The sequence below is a fragment of the Sphaerodactylus townsendi genome, linkage group LG02 (assembly GCF_021028975.2).
Source record: "Sphaerodactylus townsendi isolate TG3544 linkage group LG02, MPM_Stown_v2.3, whole genome shotgun sequence".
NCBI classification, from domain to species: Eukaryota; Metazoa; Chordata; class Lepidosauria; order Squamata; family Sphaerodactylidae; genus Sphaerodactylus; species Sphaerodactylus townsendi.
Window position 1 is genome coordinate 65,758,780 of NC_059426.1, and position 19,189 is coordinate 65,777,968.

Below are 19,189 nucleotides of genomic sequence, written 5' to 3' on the forward strand. Positions count from 1 at the left end.
GTGGTTCCTTGCGATGGCCTCCAGCATGCCCCTGCAATGCCGAGGGGCTAGGCGGACTCCTACTGCCCCGTGACATTGTTTTGCTATGGAGCTCCAGGCGATGTATGTTGGTAGCTTATATGGCTAATTTGATAACCTTACTGGACGACGCCACCCTCCCCTCAGTATCTGCGGGAAGTGGACGGCCAATAAATGCAAGAATCTCGCATCGCCTTCCTCCGCCAGGGTTTCTTTCTTCTGTGATCGCGGGGCTAATACGCTCGGCGTAGAGTTTTGAAACCGCGCCGCATTACGTGGCGCTGACGGAGGTGCAGTGGCTTCGGAAAAATGAAGGCGGAGTTGGGGAGAGGCGGCTGAGCTTCTGGGAGATTTGAAATGCGGTGAAGGATGAGGGGGGCAGAAGGAGGACATACCCACCGAAGGGATAGAGAAAATTCCGGGTTGAAATTGAAGGTGAAAGATCGGGAAGGGAGGGCGGCCTAAGGCAAGGGAGCCGAGGGTCTGCAGGCATGATGGCGACAAAACATTGTCCTTACCGCCAGTAGCAGCCGGCATCGGGCGCTACGAAGCTCAAAGCGGAAGAGTGCTCTGGCGATGTTTTCCCAGTCCCAAGATTCAATGTCCCCTCTGGGTGTACCCATGGACACTGAGCTTCAATCTCTCAAATCCAATTTGGCGCAGCTCCTCTCTTTACGTGGGACCTCCCGCCGTGATTTCGCTAACGCTTTCAGTTCGGCTTCAACGGTTTGCCATTGGTAAGCCCTGCTTTTGCAAGCTCCTATACTCACCGCGTGTTCCATTGACGAGGAGTGCGTCCGTAGGACGCCATGGGCATTCTGGATGCTTCCGATCCAGAGGGACAGGCTTATACCGCCAAACGTGGTGGTCCCTGGACGCGCTCGGATCCAGCTGGACTTCTGTATCGCCGCCCCCTTCCCAGGCTTTAACGTGAGCAGGTGAGGCCCTGCATTCCCAGTGGTTCTGCCGCACTAGCCAGGGTCAACCCTGCAGGGTCGCCGCTAAGGAATAGGGGCTAGACGCTGGAGGAAGGTTTCCATCTGGCGGAGAGCGCCAGCCACAGGGCGCCGGGATTCTCGTGGATCCGTGAGCAACTCCTGCCTCCCAGGCTGGTCTCTGCACCTTGTACTAGGGCTCTCACTGTATGCTGTAAAGGAGAGGTGGGTAGGGAGATGAGCGGGAGACTGGAGAGACCTGAGATCACTATGTGGGATGCATGATCCCACCTAGCTACGCAAGGAGAGGAGCTGTAAGCTGTCTGGAGCCTTAATCCTCACCTTGGGGGGCAAGACTCATTGTCCCTAAGCTACCAAAGGTGACTGAGCCAGACAGTTCCATGACCCGGGTGGACTCATTGGTGGGATGAGGAGGAGGGGTGCTGTGCTGCACCTCAGTAAGGCTGGGAGAGAGGGTCCATTGAAGGGCCCCAACGTCGCAGAATTACCACGGTGCTGCTGGGTCAGCAGTGCATTACTACAGTTGAGGTATGTATAAGGCAGCTTCATGCATACATATGTACAGTCGGAATAATTCAAACACTGTTGATCAACCAAAATAGGGCTTCCCAATTAACCAAGCAACAGATTTTGAAAGGATAATTTATGTTTAGCATCAAGTACTTTGAGAAAATGAGTGTTATCTTAGAAGAAGCATGGTGTCTGCAATGTGATAAAAGCAGGAGTGTCTCTTAAAGATTAAATGCGCATGTATCCAATGACAGTATACTTCAGAATTATTGCTGTGTGTATACTGAAATATATTTATATTGGGTTAACATATATGACTAGTCAACAAAGATTTTGATAACAGGGATAACAGCACTAGTAGCAACTATGATCACAGTGTTTGGTCGCCTTCCAATGTACTTTAGGGCATTTCATTCCTGGAGGTTAAGTCTAGCTTCTTGACTTCACTGTGCAGAGACTTACATACCAATAAGTCCCCCAGTAATTATCCTCTTGTCCAGTCACACATGTTTCAGGCTAGCTGTCCATTTTTTAACTCCATCTTCTAGATAACTATATGAACATTTGGTCAAATTAATTTTGAAATTGCAGACTTGCTCTGTGGCCAAGTGGGAGATGGGTACATTATACATCATCAGCCAATAAGTGCTGTGCATTGTCAGCTTCTGCTGCAAATGTTGAGAACTTGCTTTTCACACTCCAGTTCTGATCACCCTTACCACTAAATGCTAACATAGTGATGGTGAACCTTTGGCACTCCAGATGTTATGGACTACAATTCCCATGGCGCCACGTAGCACAGCCAATTGGCCATGCTGGCAGGGGCTGATGGGAATTGTAGTCCATAACATCTGGAGTGCCAAAGGTTCGCCACCACGGTAACACTTTCAAAACTGGACATGTTCACCATATACCATTACAACAGATTTAGAAGACTGGCACCAGCCGATTAAACATACAGTTGGAAGACATACAAGCTTTATTATTGGCAGGCAATTGAAAGAAGACAAAATCTTTTTTTCCTGGTAGGTAGTAATAACTTCAGTCATGATTGAACACTTAACAGAGCTACCACCATTATTCAGAGAGCAGTGATAACAATGCTAACTCCAGGAAAATTAATACCAGTGATGGAAAATTGTTATTCTGAGCTTCTGGACACATAAAAAATACAAATCGTTTCTTTGAAATGCCTTTATTTTATCAGGCAGATATAAGAAACAGTTTTGTAGGTAAGTTGGCCTTAGGAAAATAGGACTAGTAAACAATGGCCACAGAAAGAACTTACACAAAGGTGAAAACTGCAATGATGCCCACAGTCACAAGTAGCTGCACTGCGATGATGCTGTACACCTGGATAGGAAGACATGTTGTTAATGCAAGGGTACAAAAATGCACATGAGAAACTGTCACAGACATTAGGACTTGAAGTGCCTGGGAGCTATGACCCAAGCTATGCTGTTGATAGCACCACAGCAAGATCCTTATTTGGCTGAGACTCAGATTTTATCAAAATCAGGGGTCTGCAACCTGCGGCTCTTTCAGCCTTATACTGTGGCTCCGCATGGCCTGGAGGTTGGAGGGTAGAGTGGGCATGTCCCTCCAGCCCTCCAGAGCAGCGCTGGAAGGAAAGATGAGTGGAGGGGCTGAACCGGAGGTGGCTCCGTGCATGAGGGCGCTGCTTTTCACGTCCCCTCCACTCACTTCTCCTTCCAGCACTGTTCTGGGGGGCTGGAGGGACATGCCCACGCTGCCCTTTGACCCCTTGGAGGTTGGAGGATAGCATGGGCGTGTCCCTCCAGAGCAGCCGCCATCCCAGCTCTGCCATCTCTGCAGCCACCACCACCCCAGCCCCACAGAGCAGGAGGCTGCCTGCTCCATCAGGCAGAGGGGGTTTCTCTGCCCGGCACCGCTGCCTCCCGCAACGCGAGAGGCGATAGCACTGGGCAGGCCGCAGTCGCCATCCCCCGTCTGCCCCACGGAGCAGGTGGCTGCCTGCTCCGTCGGGCAGAGGGAGTTTCCCTGCCCGGCGCTGCTGCCTCCCATAGAGTGAGAGGCAGCAGCACCAGGCAGGCTGCAGCCGTCATCCCCCCTCTGACCCACGGAGGAGGTGGGCAGAGGGGGTTTCCCTGCCCAGCGCCGCTGCCTCCCGCAGCGCGAGAGGCAGCGGCACCGAGCAGGCCGCAGCTGCCATCCCCCCTCTGCCCCGTGGAGCAGGCGGCTGTCTGCTCTGTCAAGCAGAGAAGGTTTCCCTGCCCAGCGCCTCCGCCTCCCAGCGCTAGAAGAAAAGGTGAGTGGAGGGGCCAAACCAGAGGTGGCTCCGTGCAAAGCCGCCTCTCCGGCTCGATAGATCTTCAGGGCCGTGGAAAACAGGTCCAAATGGCTCTTTGAGTGGTAAAGGTTGCCAACCCCTGATCTAAATCTTTGCCGGAGCACTTTCTTGACTCTTGTCCAACACAGTGGAAACTGAAATGAGACACTCAAGCTAGTAATTCAGGAGACCAAGGATACATCTCCACATCTGTTTCTCATCTGAGCATTTGGAGATGGGCACATAATGCTTGTGCCCTTTCCTGTGCCTTTAAAATGATCATCCAGGCACAGAAGGAGAAAGTTTACAAAAAAACAAACTGGGCTTATTTGTTGACCCTATTAATACCCTAATTGTCACTCTACTATAGGAATTCCTGCCCCTAGACTCCAAAGGCCCCCTTTGTAATCACAGTTAATTTCTTTCCCCCAAACCAACGTAGTACTTCTGTAGCAACACAAGGAGGGGCTCCACAGTGGAGTATCAAGGACTGATCCTTCCAGACTCTCCCCTTTGATATTATAGTGTGCACTGGACTATTATAGCGCCCATTTTCCTTGAGAGAAGAAGAGATCACAATGGCGCCACATAGCACAGCATCAAAATTACCTTGCGGATGAAAGCATGTCGAATTTTCTTGTTATCCCAGTCTCCTGAACTGAAGGCCTCATTCCCTTCTGTACCACTATTGTCATAGCCGTCACCTGTCAAGATAAAGTGTTGATATTGATCAAGGCACTTTGAAGGATTACCTTCAGCAATAGGAACTCTCCACCATACCAGGCCCATAGCTACATTGGTCACATGGTGGTCCAGAGCCCTCAGAAATATACCATGCCCCTTCTTTCAGAAACCAACCCCTTTCCTTAAAGAGACGTCAGCAGAAACCAGTAAGTAGTTCTGCACCTGATTGTCTTGTGAAGGATATGGGAGGGAAGATATAGGATGGCTCTGGAGCTGACTCTTGTGCAATCAATTAACTTTTCATTTGGCTTAACCCAATCTCGTAAGTCCCATTCCCTAACCTACTTCCTTTCCTTCCCTCTTGCCTGTCGCCTCTTCCCTTTAACATCAGGGAACCCTGGGCATAAAATCTGACTGAAAACTATGCCTTTTTTTGGAATACTTTCTCCAGGTACAGCAGGGGAACTGTCCCTTTGAGTTATGTTGACGGGGGAAGTGAGGCAGATAGGGTGAAAAAGTATGCCCAAGTCTCAGTTTGGTTTATCAGTTTTTAAATTACTAATAGAAAGCCCTGCAGCCTTGCAATTAAAACCTTGCTGCAACTTGCCTCTACGAAGGCCAGCAATGACATGGCAAGGATGCTCTATTGCACTGTGAACACCACTGCAAATGTAAAGGCAAATGTAAAGACAAGAATCGGTGTGCATTTCCTTCTGTCAACTGTTCTCCCTTCCTCCACCATGGTGGGCATAAAAAACCAATAATTGCTACTGTGCAGTAATATAACAATCTATTGCCAAAATATAGTAGTTTTTCATAATTCCCATCTTTCATTTTTTTATCTGGCCTCTTCTCATTATGGCAATAACTAGAAATCTGCACCTCTTTGATACCCCTTTTAAGTCATGCAAGCACTGCTTAGTAAAAACAAGAGGGCACAACAGTACAGAAGCAACACACAAGTAGAGAATACCAGGGGTGGACTATGAAGATGATGCAAGTAGTAACTCACAACTTCATATATAAATATAAATAAAAAAAATAAACTGGTGAGTCACAACTCTTCTTGCAGTGGTAACAAATCTATATCCGAACCAATAAGTGCTGCAATGTTGAACCCCCAACCAATGGGCGAGCATCACAACATTCCATGCCCTCCCACACTCGCCTTCCCCCAACCCAACAGAAAACCCCAGCAGCCTATCCCAGCTGGCAGAGCAGTGGCACCTTGGTGCCCACTGCTCCACAGTCTGGGATAATGATAGGATTTGGCAAGTGCCATGAACACAATTCAGTAATGAAGGAGTTAATTGTTGCATGCTAATTAGTTAGTGAGGTCAGAAGTCAGTGACCAGGTAATTGATAGCTATTGGTTAGGTGGGCTACATGCAGGTCTGCACGTAGGCTTTAGATATATCTTCTTTGTAGGCTTTAGATATATCTTCACTCTGCACGTGTTCAGTTCAGTTCAGTTCACTCTATCCATAGCTTAGTAGCCATGTAATAGTCTAAGCAGCAAGCTGGCTGTTGGTGCTAGCTAGTAAGAAAGATGTTTATTGTTTTTATTCCAAGTTTCCCTTCCCTGTAGTAAGTAAACTTTATTTCAGTAAAGCAACTGGTCTCTGCCTCATTATTGCATTAACTCTGCTAATTAAGTATTTGTCCACACGACAGATAAGCTCTCCTGTTCCCCCCCCCCCCACACACACACACCACAACAACAGGGTGCCCAGGCTGGCAAAGTAATAGCTCCTTGGCACCTGCTGCCCCGCGCCCCTGCAGAAGGCCTCCCACCTTCCCCCTCCCACTCCAACAGGACACCCAGGCTGGTACATGCCAACAGGAACTCTCCCACCTCCCTCCACATCCCAGCAGGGTACCCAAGTCAGCACAGCAGTGGCACCTTGCTGCTCATTGTTCCATGCTCCACCATAAGCTCTTCCACTCCCCCCCCCCACCCAACAGGGTGCCCATACCAGTGCCTATGCCTCCCATCTCCCCAAACCCTCCTCCACAAGCATCACCTTCCAACCCTTCTCCCACCCCAAGCCACTCCTTTTCAACCTCCCCCAATCCTGACATTCCCACCTACCCCAGCCCACATCTTCTTGACCTCTCCCATTCCCAAGGCACAGGACCAGGTAGGAGCAGGGTGGGGGGCTCTTTGGTCCCAGTAAAACCCAGCACTCCCCCCCACCCGCAGGGCCCATTGCATTTCCGCCACAAAGGGCTTTGCTGCAAGTATATACATCTCTATATATAAACATCTAAACGTGTGTTTGTCCCTGATGGTCTCCCTCAGAAGCTGCTGGACGGATCGCCCCCAAATTTTTGCAGGACATTCTTCCCTGTTGCGGGCAGGTACTCGGACCTTCAAATCGCCGAAAGTCCATACCTGAGCCAGGTAAAACATCTTTTTCCTGGCACACCAGGCCATGAAGCTGGCTGTGTTTAACTGTCACCCTTAGAATGTTCGTGCAGCATGTCTGTGGCCTGAGGGCTTGGTATGCCCTTAGAATGTTCGTGCAGATGGCCAGAGATGAGCAGTGAAAACAGTAAATAGGTAATACTGGTAGGTAATACGAGTGGAAGTGAAACACATACAGACTTTGCCATGTGAGACATCAGGTGGGGTCCCCCCCCCCACACGCAGGTAACTTTCACTCTCTGTGCCTCACCCACTGCTACCACACAACACACATACTCTCATACACATCCATCTCATCCTCACACACCTCACTCTGCCCTCCCTCACATTCAACCACCACTTACCCACTTCCTCACCCATATTCGCCACAGCTCTCTTTTACTAAAAGCGAGCTGGAGTTCTGCCTTTTTTCTTTCTAAGAAAATCCGCGGGGTGGAGGCGCAACCAACACTCACCGGCTACGCTTCTTTTGCAGGCTAATGACCCTTTAAGAACCCAGGGAGCTTGGCCTCTTGATCTGAGCTGCCTCACTCACTCCCAAGCCTCTGCTGCCTGACTGGGATAGCCTGTTTGCCCCCCCAGTTCTGCCTTACTCCAAGCCAGTGTGACTGTGTGTGTGTCAACCAGCCTCATAGACAGCAGGATTCGCACTCTGGACAGTTCCGTTGTGGAATGGGAAGGGTTACCTTATACTAAAAAAACAAGACACCACCATATAACAATGTGCATTGAAAATGGAAAGAGGGATTCCATTTGACCACCCCAAAAGGCTATGCTGGGGATCATTGGACCTGCATGGACATCTGTGTGGGTTGCAGACTGTGATGAGAAGGACAATTGCCACAGCAACGCGTGGCCGGGCCCGCTAGTACATACATATCTATCTTGTAAATGGAACAGGTCTATAAATCAAACAATCATTCAAACCATATAACACACACATATATAGCCATAAACTAATCTGAGGAAAAGTGTTGGCTCTGAGTAAATAGTTGAGTCAATATCGCAAGTTCAGTTATTGCATCAAAGACAAGTGTAAGTTGTTGAGTGGATTGTCCAGCCAAAAATACAGGAATCCAATAAAATCCTGTTTCGAAGTTAACTGTCATAACTGTAACAATCTACACTGTAAAATTTTTCAGGCAATGATCCGCTCCACCTAATGCAGAGAGCAAGGGGTAATCAAGTAATTATTATTACAAAGTACCACAAACCAAAAGGGACCCAAAACACTCAAAAGACAAGCAGGAGAACCCTTCAGATTGTTAAATGCTAAGTCTTTGTGAGCACTGAGCATCACCGAACTGTAATTAAAAACACTCAAAGAAGACTCGGGACTATTCTGCTTTATAAGGTGCTAATGACCTGCAGATGAGCCTAATGCTATTTCACATGTCATAATTCCTCTAGATGTAAATTGCCTACTGTGCCGACTATAATCTTACAGTGTTACAATCATAAATTAAACAACGATACCTATCACATTCTTATACTATCTCAGTCATAAAGCTAAGGGCTATATGCCTTTTACAATCTTAAGGTGTGATAAATATGAGTTTAATTTAATTGTAAAGTTGTTGCACAAAACAAGAAAAAACAAACTGGGTATGGAGTCTGAGGGACATAGAATTAAAAGGTTAATAAACTTGGTTTCCTGTTGCAGCAAAATCCTATTTGTATTTATCTAATTATATTTAAGAGGTTCAAGAATCCATATTTCCCCCCAAAAAGCCATTATCAGTATGTCTAACACGACAAGTGGGAGGGTCATTGGTGCCCTTAAGCCTTCCCTTTTTAAACTATCTTAAACAGTAAGAATTAAACTAAAGCACTTCACAGACAAGAAGATAAGTCTATATGGACACATAATAATATAAACTACCTTTTTTGAGCTACAACTGCTGAAACGCTTGATAGAAGATACCAAGAAGAAAAATCAGCTTACCATAGTTCATTGAGAAAGCTGGCATAGGAGGAACTGGTTGAGGATACATTCCTGGTTGTGGATACCCACTCCCATATGGTGGAGGCTGGGGGTAAGCCCCCCCAGGGTATCCAGCAGGATATCCCCCAGGTGGTGGTGGATGGAGGGGATTCCTGTCATCATAACCTGGGGGAGCACTGGGGTAGGACATGATGTCTCAGCAAGGCTCAGGACACCTAGGGGAGAAAAAACAAAGAGGCAAACCCCGTTACAATCTCTATACTCATTTTTTGTCTTAAAATATGTAAAATACATGTGTCAACTCAAAACAACTCCTCTGCAACAGCCAGCAGGGGGAACCAAAGCAAAACAATAACAGACAAAACATCAATGTTATATGTGTGATTTATTTCCTCTTAAAGCACAGCCAGCCCCAGAGAGGAGACATGGACTCTACAATTAGTTGTGTCACAGACATTAGCATTAGAAGTATATCTGAAGATAAAGAAGTACCCCATTTCATCCCAATCTTAAAAGCCAGTCAAGGCTCTGTGCTCAGTCTTACGGCAAGCGAAGCCAGAACAAAACAGAAAACCACATGGTCGTGGATATGGCACTCCCTCCACATAGACTCTGATTTTAAGAACCATATCATGGAGAAAACGGTATTAAAGAGTGATTGCTGCGCATACCCTCTAAATCATAGGTGTCAGGCCCTCCAGATGTTCATGGCCTACAATTCCCAGCAGCCCTGCTGGCATGGGCTGATGGGAATCGTAGTCCATGAATACCTGGAGGCCCTGAGTTTGACACCTAAGCTCTAAATCATGATATAGTCAACAATGTGGAAGACATTATTTGACGCTCTGCAGTCCCAACAGTGAATGTCTACACCTTTACTGGCACCTGCCAGGTGTTTCAGAAAGTAGGCAGGGTCCAGGGATGTATGTTCAGATATTTCCAGTTGAAGATACCTTATTGGTATTTTTGGGGTATCCAGAGCAGAATCTTGGAATTCTGATATCCAGATCCTAAATATTTCCAGGAATATTCAGGAATATCCAGATCAGTCATCTTAAGGTTCCCAAGCCTGTTTTTCTTCCATGCAACGAGAGGTAGAAGGTGAGGGAGACAACTATCCCAGGCAGTAGTATCACACTTTAATAGGTTTGCCAACTTCTAGGTAATAGCAGGAGATCAAAGTAACAGAGATCGGTTCATTGGGAGAAAATGGCAACTTTGGAAGATGGAATCTGTGGCATTACATTGCATTGAAGTCCCTTGTCTCCCTGAATCTTGTTCTCCTCACACTCCACTCCCAGAAACTCCAGGTATTTCCCAACCTGGTGCTGGCAATCCTAGAACTATAACTGTCTGCCCAATTACAATGATTCTTAAGATGGCTCTCTGAGCATGGGCAAAGAGGATAAAAAAGGAGGCATGGCTGCAACTTGATTCCATCCTAGGATGTTATTTGGGTGGGGGGGAGTAGTGGACTCTGCTCTATTCTGTCTATGTCTTGGATTATTTCTGCCACCTATCTGGGAAAACCTTCTTATTGTTCTGGCCATAACAAGAATGATTATATATATTTTCTTTGTTTTTGCTTGCAAGGTTGTAGTTGGAAGTAATCCTTTTCTTTCTGGTTCTTTTAAAAATAGTTCTTCTTGGTTCTGTTTTGTGCTGTTCTTAAAAGTGTTTAACCCACTTCCAAAGGCTCATGCTGTTTTGTTGAGGCCTCTTCACTTGGCTTTTTAAGGAATTTTTAATAGCTTTGTGTTTTAGTTTTTAAAGGGTTTGTTCTGCAGAGCGATTTTCCAAGTGGTATTTGATTTAAAAAAATTTTTTTTTGCTTTCTTCTGGTTTTACAGTTTTTCTTCAATAGTTGTTTTAATTATCTTTCTGTGCTGCGTTTGTTGGGGATTAATAGAGGTTTCAGGTATTCCAGTTGGTTTTGAAAAATTTAATTGTTGCAGCAGGTTTTGAAGGCAATTTCTGATTACCGGAAAGGGTTTAGGTATTTTAACAAACACAATAAATTTCAGTTTGGTGTTCAGTGTTCCTAAAAAACAAGTAAGCATGTTTTTGTTAGACTTAAAACCATTAAGGCGGGGTGTGTGTGTGTGAATTGGCGCATAGTCTTTTAGTCTTCAAAAAAATTAATGTTAGGTATTAGCTTAACTAGTTGTTACCTTAACTTTTAAAAAAACTTGGTTTGTAAGCTTGAAAAAATAAACAGAAACAGAATTTTATAGTCCAATCGCAGATTGTAGTTACAAAAAATAGTCAGCTTCTAGACTGGAAAGTCAAAAGCAAGTTTTTAAAACAGAATTCAAATGAGATACGTATAGGTGCAATATTATTTTTAAAAGGGTTCAGTTGTGCAAGTCTGGAAAAAGCAATTGTAAGTTAGTGCTCCGGGAGACAGGTAGTCAGAAAAAGTCAAGAGCAAAAAGTTACTGAGCCAAGTGCAGGAACAAATTCAGAGTGTAGCAGCTAGTTTACTTTGGAAGACTCTAGCAGATGGAATAACTGACAGGAAAAGAGTCAAGCCCTGAGGAAAGGTGATGCAGAGGAGTAGTAGAGCGGAAAGAAAGGACTATGGTTTTCCTCCCACGTGCATGGAGGCCTGCCGCATAGCTTACTTCTACCCACCCACCCCCTCTGGCTGGGGTGCTGCAAGGAAGAGGTTTTGGAAGATCTTCTTCACTGAGGGTGAGGTTGGAGTGGTGTCTGCAGAGCTGCCTGAAGTAGGTGTTGGCACTGGGCAAGGGTCTGTTGCTCTGGCTACTGCTCCTCCACCTGTTGTAACTCAGCAGAAGAAAAAGAAGCCTGAACTGTCTTTTGGGCTGAAGTTGGGGGACAAAACTTAACACTGTTGAATTCACCACAAGACAGCTGCTGGAGGAACAAGAAGAGAAATTGGCACTCCTTATTTGATTCCATCAAATCCCAGCAGGTCTTTTGAGGAGTGGGAGAAGTTGAAAGAAACAGCGGAGAAGTTATCAAATGTGCTTGACACCATATACAATCCACACCCCAAAACTATGTTGTTTAAAAAAACAACCATCCTCAAATCCTAGGTTCTGCGCCGCATGGGAAATGTTGCTGCAAGTCAAACTTTGTTATAAGTTTGTGGTTGTAGAAAGAGGAAAAGCTCCCAACTTTTATTACAAGACACCTCCTTGAGCACTAGATGGCTGGTGGAGTTTGGGCTGCCACAAACATTTCTACAGCGCAGGTTCACACTTGCCTCATCACCTGAAGCAAGGAAGAACTGCATCCTAGAAGTCAGGTCCTGATCTGAGAGGGGTGTCCTTCCATTCTTTGCATAAAAGAACCATAACAAAGTTCTACTCTGGCAGTGACATGCAGGATGGTCTCCTCCTCCCTTCCCAGAAGCAAGAGTGACGTGTGCCCCATTATGCACGTGGCCTGAAGACTCCAGGCAGGATGTTCTCTGGGAAGTGAGAAAATCCTACATGCTGCCTCTATCAACACAACTCTGTCTTGAAGAGCGCTCTGTTCTAAGCATAATAAACTGGTTGTCAGGGTTTGCCTTCTTTTTCAATCCCTCTCCCATCAGAGAAAAATGAACAAATACAGAGTGGGAAGCTTGCTAGCCCAATTGCAAATCCTGTATAGCCAGCTGCTATATTTTCTGCTTGGCTTGCCGTTTTCATTGCTCGTCAGTGCCCAAGAGCTTTTTGAAACTCTTAAAGACTTAAAGTTATCAATTGCCACAGGATAATTTTTTTTCATTCACGTGTAACTTGAAATTTCACATTTGGGGGTCTCTGGAAAAGTCAGACCTCAAAATACAACTTGAATTTAAAATGCTGAATTCTTTAAAATATTTTAATGTTATTTTAAATGTTAAAATGTTTGATAACAAGATAAAATGCATTTGGGATTATTTGATATGTGTTTTCTGAAGTACAAATTTAAAATATAGCCCCGTCTTTGTGTCAGACTTTCAAGCACAGGACAAAACACTGGAAGGGTGAGGAAGAGGGATACTTTTTAAAAAGCTTTCCCACTCTGTGGCACATTTTTCCCCTCTTTCTGAAGTGAAATTACTAGAACACCTTTTAAGCAAAAACTAAAAATTCAGGGGAGTGGAATGCCCATGAGAATAGATATTCCAAACTGAAAAAAATATGTCACATAGTTGGATATGTTTTCAAGTTGCCAGATGAAAAGGGAGATATACACTTATCAGAAGGCAGTAAGCTAGATAGAGTAGCATAGCCCCAAGGCAAACTGGGCCTATGTGCACTTAGAGACTGAGCTTAACGTGAGAACTCCAAGCACAGAAAAGGGAAAGAATCCAATATTAACAAGAAATTATTTAGCCAGTCGCATTGTTTCCAACTCAGGTTTGAGGACAAAACCCCCCAGAACTCCCCAGTTAGCAGTTAAGTTCAGTTTATTAAATACAGTCATAAATCAGCACTAACGAAATTCAGAACAAAAACACTATTCAACAACACAGGAAAAATACTTCCAGCTAGTAGATTTACTAAACAAGGTCTTCCGTGTTTTATAGGCACTGTAGCAAAACTTCGTTACTGTGTATGAAATTGTGTCATTTTTATCAGCAAGCAAAGTGTTTACCACAAAGTCTTCAGAATGTCCAGGGTGGGCGAAGATTACCTAGGCAGCAAAGGTAAAATTGAATGGCTCCTAGCATCCCAGTTAATTATTAATAAGCAGCAGCAGGGTGGAGGACTTTCTTCCTTGTTTTCAGAGGCTGTGTGAAAAAAGTGAGAGTGTCCAGAAAGCTATTTTCCCTCGGGAAATACATTGGAAGCTTCCTACAAGTCAGTGTAACTCTAAAAGTGTAACTCAGTGTAACTCTTCCGACAAGTCAGTGTAACTCACCACCCTGAGTCCTTCGGGGGAGGGCGGTATATAAATAAATAAATAAATAAATAAATAAATAAATAAATAAATAAATAAAAGAGAAAGCTGAATTTTCAGCCTCAATACTTGTCAAGACATGTTTTACACTCCATTATTTATCTTCCCTACACAGGCAGTTCCTAGAAGTAGGGTTTGGAGGGCTCATAGAATTAATGAAAACAGGAACTTGAATTAGAAAAGGAAAACTCCAGAACATATGCACAAATGCTTTCTGTTTTACTACCTGCAAAGCTAATATACCCTGTGCTGAACAAAACTACCCAATACAAAACAAGTAGACATTGTGAAAACAAGAACACACAAAAAAGTATATAACCAATGGGTAATTTTACTGTAGCCCCAGACACACAAAAGGAAGAATTCTTGAGGTGAAGTGGCAACTAGCAACAGCCAAACTGAACTGTGCTCAGGCTAAGATGCCACACTCCAGCACTTCCTAATGTGGGAAGCCAGGAATACTAGAATACACCACCACAAAACCATCCCATGTTCATCTTCTGTCCAGCTATATCCTAGAATGACCTAGACTGCTCTCCTATACTAGAGCCAAATATGTCATGAATATAAGGAGCATCTCAGAGCTCTCATCAAAACCCAGCCAGACCATCTGGGTCTTTTGGCTGGGGTTATTTTTATAACCCTCAAATGGTTTGATTGGGTTTGGATGAGAGCACTGGGACGCTCCAAAGAATATCATAAGTGAAAAGGAACTGAGAGCTCTCTGATCCAATACACTGAATTACACTGCTAGCTCTAATTGCAGACAATTATGAGCCACAACAAACGTAATACAATTGGTCTGTGAGTTTCCTTTTAAAAAATCTGTATGTATGATCTTTTTGATCTGAGCAACAGCATTAGGAAAGGGTAGACTGAACTTTTCTCACACATCTCCCTGAACTACCCCCTGGCCCCCAATATGCTACTAGTTCTACTGGAGAAACAACATAGATATAAGTAGCTGGATTGGGCCTGTATTTTGTCCCCCTCAAAAGTACTTTCAGAGATTAGGGATGTGGGGAAAAGAGAGGCTAAGACTGGGAAAACAGGATAGACAGAAAAGCTTCCCTCTCCTTTCTCCAGTAGCCCCCAGTGGCTGCTTTTGAGTGAAATGGTTACAGGAAATCAAATCATATATGTCTGCATCACAAGGTATTTAAAAATAGATGAAGCATTTTTATGGAAGTAACATTATGAAATGTGGGATGAGGTTTTCAAGTCAAATGAAGCACATCTAACAAGGTGCTTATGAGAATAAAGGAAGAGTAGTCATACCCATCAGAAGCAGTGTGCTCTCAGGCATATATTAGAAAGGCATGAAATCAGACGAGGTCAGGAAGGCCCCCACCCTTAATTTCATAATTCTGCAGAATGTGCAAAACAGAATTGTTAAGGGGAGCCTTTTATAAAGAGAAAAGGAGTATAGTTTTAGTGTCTATGAAAAATCCTAGAGTTTTATTCCATCGTTTACTGATGCCGTATACTGTTTCTACTGCACTGTTTTCTAATTTCATAATCTGCGCTGAGAGTCAGCAAAAAGGCAGAACACCAGCAAAGCGCAAACAATGTTTAAAAATGTACTAGATCTATTATGAAGTCTCAACAAAACCAAGGACATATAACCAATACATCCTTGCACTGACTTTTATCAGTAATGGTACACAAACTGTTTGCATCAGACACGGTTCATCTCCAGAGGTCACTAATGCCATGGGGATCAGATGGCCAAGATGGCACAAGGAAATGTACAAGTAGAAATTACCTGTTAAACAGGAAACTAAAGGATTGGCCAATCCCCATCTATCCAAGAATCAGATACAGTTACTGCTGAAATGCAGAATGCAGAGTACTTGGTTTTAGAATTATGCAAGCATGGGAGGAAGGGAAGTAACACTACAGAGAATGGAGCAGAGGAGCAATCACTTCCTGTTCCATGATCTAGTCCTAGAAACATGCCTACAAAGGTACTTACTCAGATTACAAATGACCGAGCAACAACTCTGTTCAATTACTATCTCTGTTTCCAATTATCATTCTACAATTGATCATTATAATATCACTGAGATATTGCAATATCAATACTAAGTCCAGATAATTTGTCATGTTAACCACAGGTTTCCAAGATCATGCCTTGACAAGACAAGATCCAGGTGGCTGTGAAGCCAACCACTTGTCTCTTACATGCATACCCATCTTGGCTGGTGAAAGCCAGTGGAGATGGAGTGCTGGGGGATTATTCAAGGGGATTGAAAGAGGCAGTGGTAAGGCTGTTCTTTAAAAACCACCCTTGGATCCTCTTGATCCATCCAACTACCCTGTTTCCCCCCAAAATAAGACATCTCCTGAGAATAAGACGTAGTGGAGGTTTTGCTGAAGTGCTAAATATAAAGCATCCCCCGAAAGTAAGACGTCGCAAAGTTTTTGTTTGGAAGAATGCCCAGCGAACAGAACAGAACACCATGCAGTTGTGGAGCGGAAAAATAAGACATCCCCTGAAAATAAGACGCAGCGCATCTTTGGGAGCAAAAATTAATATACGAAACTGTCTTATTTTCGGGGAAACGCGGAAACGCCCAGTGTCCCATCTTCCTTTCCTAGGTAAGGCAGTTGAGAGGGTGGCTGTAAAGAAGTTTCAGGGTTTCCTAGAGGGCACATTGGCACTGGATTCATTTTAGTCCAGCTTGCATTCTGGCCATAGGTCAGAGACAGTTCTGGTCACCCTCACAGAAAACATTGGAGGCAACTGCATCAAGGCGGGTTGGTACTACTGCTGTTGTTATACCTGTCAGCAGCGTTCAATTCAGTTGACTACAACATTTTAACTCACCGCCTTGATGGCACTTTAATTTGGGGGGCAGCCTTGCAATGGCCATGCTCATTTCTCCAGGGTCAAAGACAAAGGTTAGCACTAGGGGAGAGGTCCTCCCCACAACACACTTTTGGTGTATGGTGTTATCCTCAATATTATTTAATATCTATATGCACTCCCTTGCCGAGCTGGTTCAGTGTTTCGGGCTGGGTTGTCACCAATATGCTTATGACACTCAGCTGTACCTGTTGGTGGCTGGCTGACCGGATCCTGCCCCAGATATTTTGGCGAGTTGTCTTTTATAAAGGCTGTGGTGAAATGGTTGAAACTGAGCCAGTTGAAGTTAAATCCAGTGGTGCTTCTGTGGCTGGGCTGGGAAGACTTGGGGGGAAATAGCCATCTTCCAGCTCTTGATGGAGTGCAACTTGATGGGTGTGATACTTGATGCCTCATTATCAATGGAGGCTTAAGTCACACAAGTGGCCAAACTGGCATATTATGATCTTTGCCAGGCCAGGTTACTGGCCCCCTACTTGTTAGACCCTGACCTAGCCACAATGATCCACACAATTGTCACCTCCAGCCTAGACTATTGTAACTTGCTCTACACTGGGCTGTCCTTGAGGCTGACCTGGAACTTCAACTTCAATATTCTCCCCCGCGGCGTGAGCACATTCGTCCAGTGTTCCACCAACTGCATTGGTAGTACTGGGTCATATTCAAGGTTCCATCTTAATTGTTAATGTCTTGAAGCAGTCTGGGTCCATCATATCTTAGGGATTGCCTCTCTAAATACACACCCAGGAAAGCACCGCACTCCATGGTTAACAACTTGTTGGAGATCCCTGGCCCAAAAGACCAGGGCCAGAGTGTCTTCAGCTCTGGCCCCAGCCTGGTGGAATACTCTGGGGAATGAGATGCAGGCCCTGTGGGACTTATCGCAATGCCACCATGTCTATGGTTGAGGACAGCAGAGGCGTTCCTCCCATTGGGCAAAGTGGGCATCTGCCCAGGGCGCCACCTTGTGGGGGCGACAAAATTGCAGGTTCGTTTGTGGGGGATTTTGTATTTTCACTGTTTTTTCTGTTTTTGGCCTGCAGGGGGCGCAGATTTTAGGCTAGCAGCACCAAAATTTCAGGGATTTTTGGGAGACTCTCCTGATGATATGACCCGGGTTTGGTGAGGTTTGGTTTAGGGAGTCCAAAGTTATGGACTCCCAAAGGGAGTGCCCCCATCCCCCATTGTTTCCAATGGGAGCTAAGGAGATGGGGCTACACTTTTGAGGGTCCATAACTTTGGACCCCCTGAACCAAACTTCACCAAACCTGGGTGGTATCATCAGTAAGGTCTCATGAAGATACTCTGAAATTTTGGTGCTGCTATCTTAATAATTGCACCCCTGACAACAGGCACCCCCTAATTTCCCCAGATTATCTTTTTAAATCCACTCCCTTCCTGCCAATGCTTGTTTTCTTTCTTTCTTTTATTCTCTCAATGCCTAATAAAGGTGGTGGTGGTTGATGATATTATTATTATTATTATTATTATTATTATTATTATTATTATTATTATTATTATTATTATTATTATTATTATTATGCATGGATTTAAAGAGAGAATCTGAGGTCCCCAGTTTTAACATTGAAAGGGATGCTGTTTCAGGGTGGGGGAGAATCCACCCCAAAACAAGATCACTTTCAATGTTGTTTAAACTGGGGACCCCAGATTCTCCCTTTAAGGTGGATTTAAAAGGAGAATCTGGGCTCCCTAGTTTAAACACCATTGAAAATGATGCTGTTTGGGGGTGGATACTGTTTGGGGGTGGATTCCAGCATCACTTTTAAATCCACCTTTAAGGGAGAATCTGGGATCCCCAGTTTAAACAACATTGAAAGTGATGCTGTTTCCCCCAATTGGGGGGACTGGATACAACACCATAAAATGTTTTCATAGCAGTAATAAAACATTTTGAAAGCATTTTGAAAATGTTTTCCAAAAATTATGTCTGCTGTGTGGCATGGGCCATTGCTGTGTTCAGATATGTGAGTTGGGGGATGTTCTATAATGTGATAGTGACTCTGAAACGACCTGGTGGAAAAAAATCATTGTTTGGTCACTTGGTGGGGGAGGTTCAGCCGCCCATGGCCGAGGAGGGCATTTCAAACTCTGTGGTTTTGCTCCAGGGGCTCCAGCTCTCTTGCTCCTCACATTATGCCTCTGGAGGACAGCAATGGACATCATAACTGGCCACTGTCCCCAGTCCCTTTTCCTTTCTCTTTTTTCCTCTTTCCTCTTCCTATGTTCCTTCATTCTCATCAGTCAAATTAGCACCAAACGCAGTGGCATTTGGAGGAGGAACTTGCCCAAACTGTTGCTGCCCAAAGAACTAATACTAAAGGGCAGAAAACCCTTCTGGACATTCTCGCTCTAATAGAAGAAGCCCAGTTATCAACCAATGCAAGGAAGAATTCAACCCTCCTTATGGCAGCCCCTGTGTCATTTCATTCAGGTGAGTCCCTTCACCCTTTCATGAGTCACAAAGTGAAAAAGAAAGTGGGGAATATTCACTTCTGCAAATTCCTTACCCCTTTTGCATAGCCATTTCCAGCCTGAAGATAGTTAC

At 44.8% G+C, this 19,189-nt stretch overlaps 1 protein-coding gene across 1 annotated transcript in view; it reads right to left on the bottom strand.

The window, feature by feature from the left end:
* Window positions 1–19,189, bottom strand: part of LOC125427273 (protein lifeguard 3-like) — a 47,446-nt gene that overhangs the window by 14,208 nt on the left and 14,049 nt on the right. The window contains exons 2-4 of the mRNA XM_048486472.1: window positions 8,853–9,067; window positions 4,405–4,499; window positions 2,773–2,837 (exon numbers count right to left, since the gene is read on the bottom strand). Of these exons, the coding sequence (XP_048342429.1) occupies window positions 2,773–2,837; window positions 4,405–4,499; window positions 8,853–9,042 (350 nt within the window). The 5' untranslated portion in view covers window positions 9,043–9,067. The remainder of the gene's footprint in view (window positions 1–2,772; window positions 2,838–4,404; window positions 4,500–8,852; window positions 9,068–19,189) is intronic.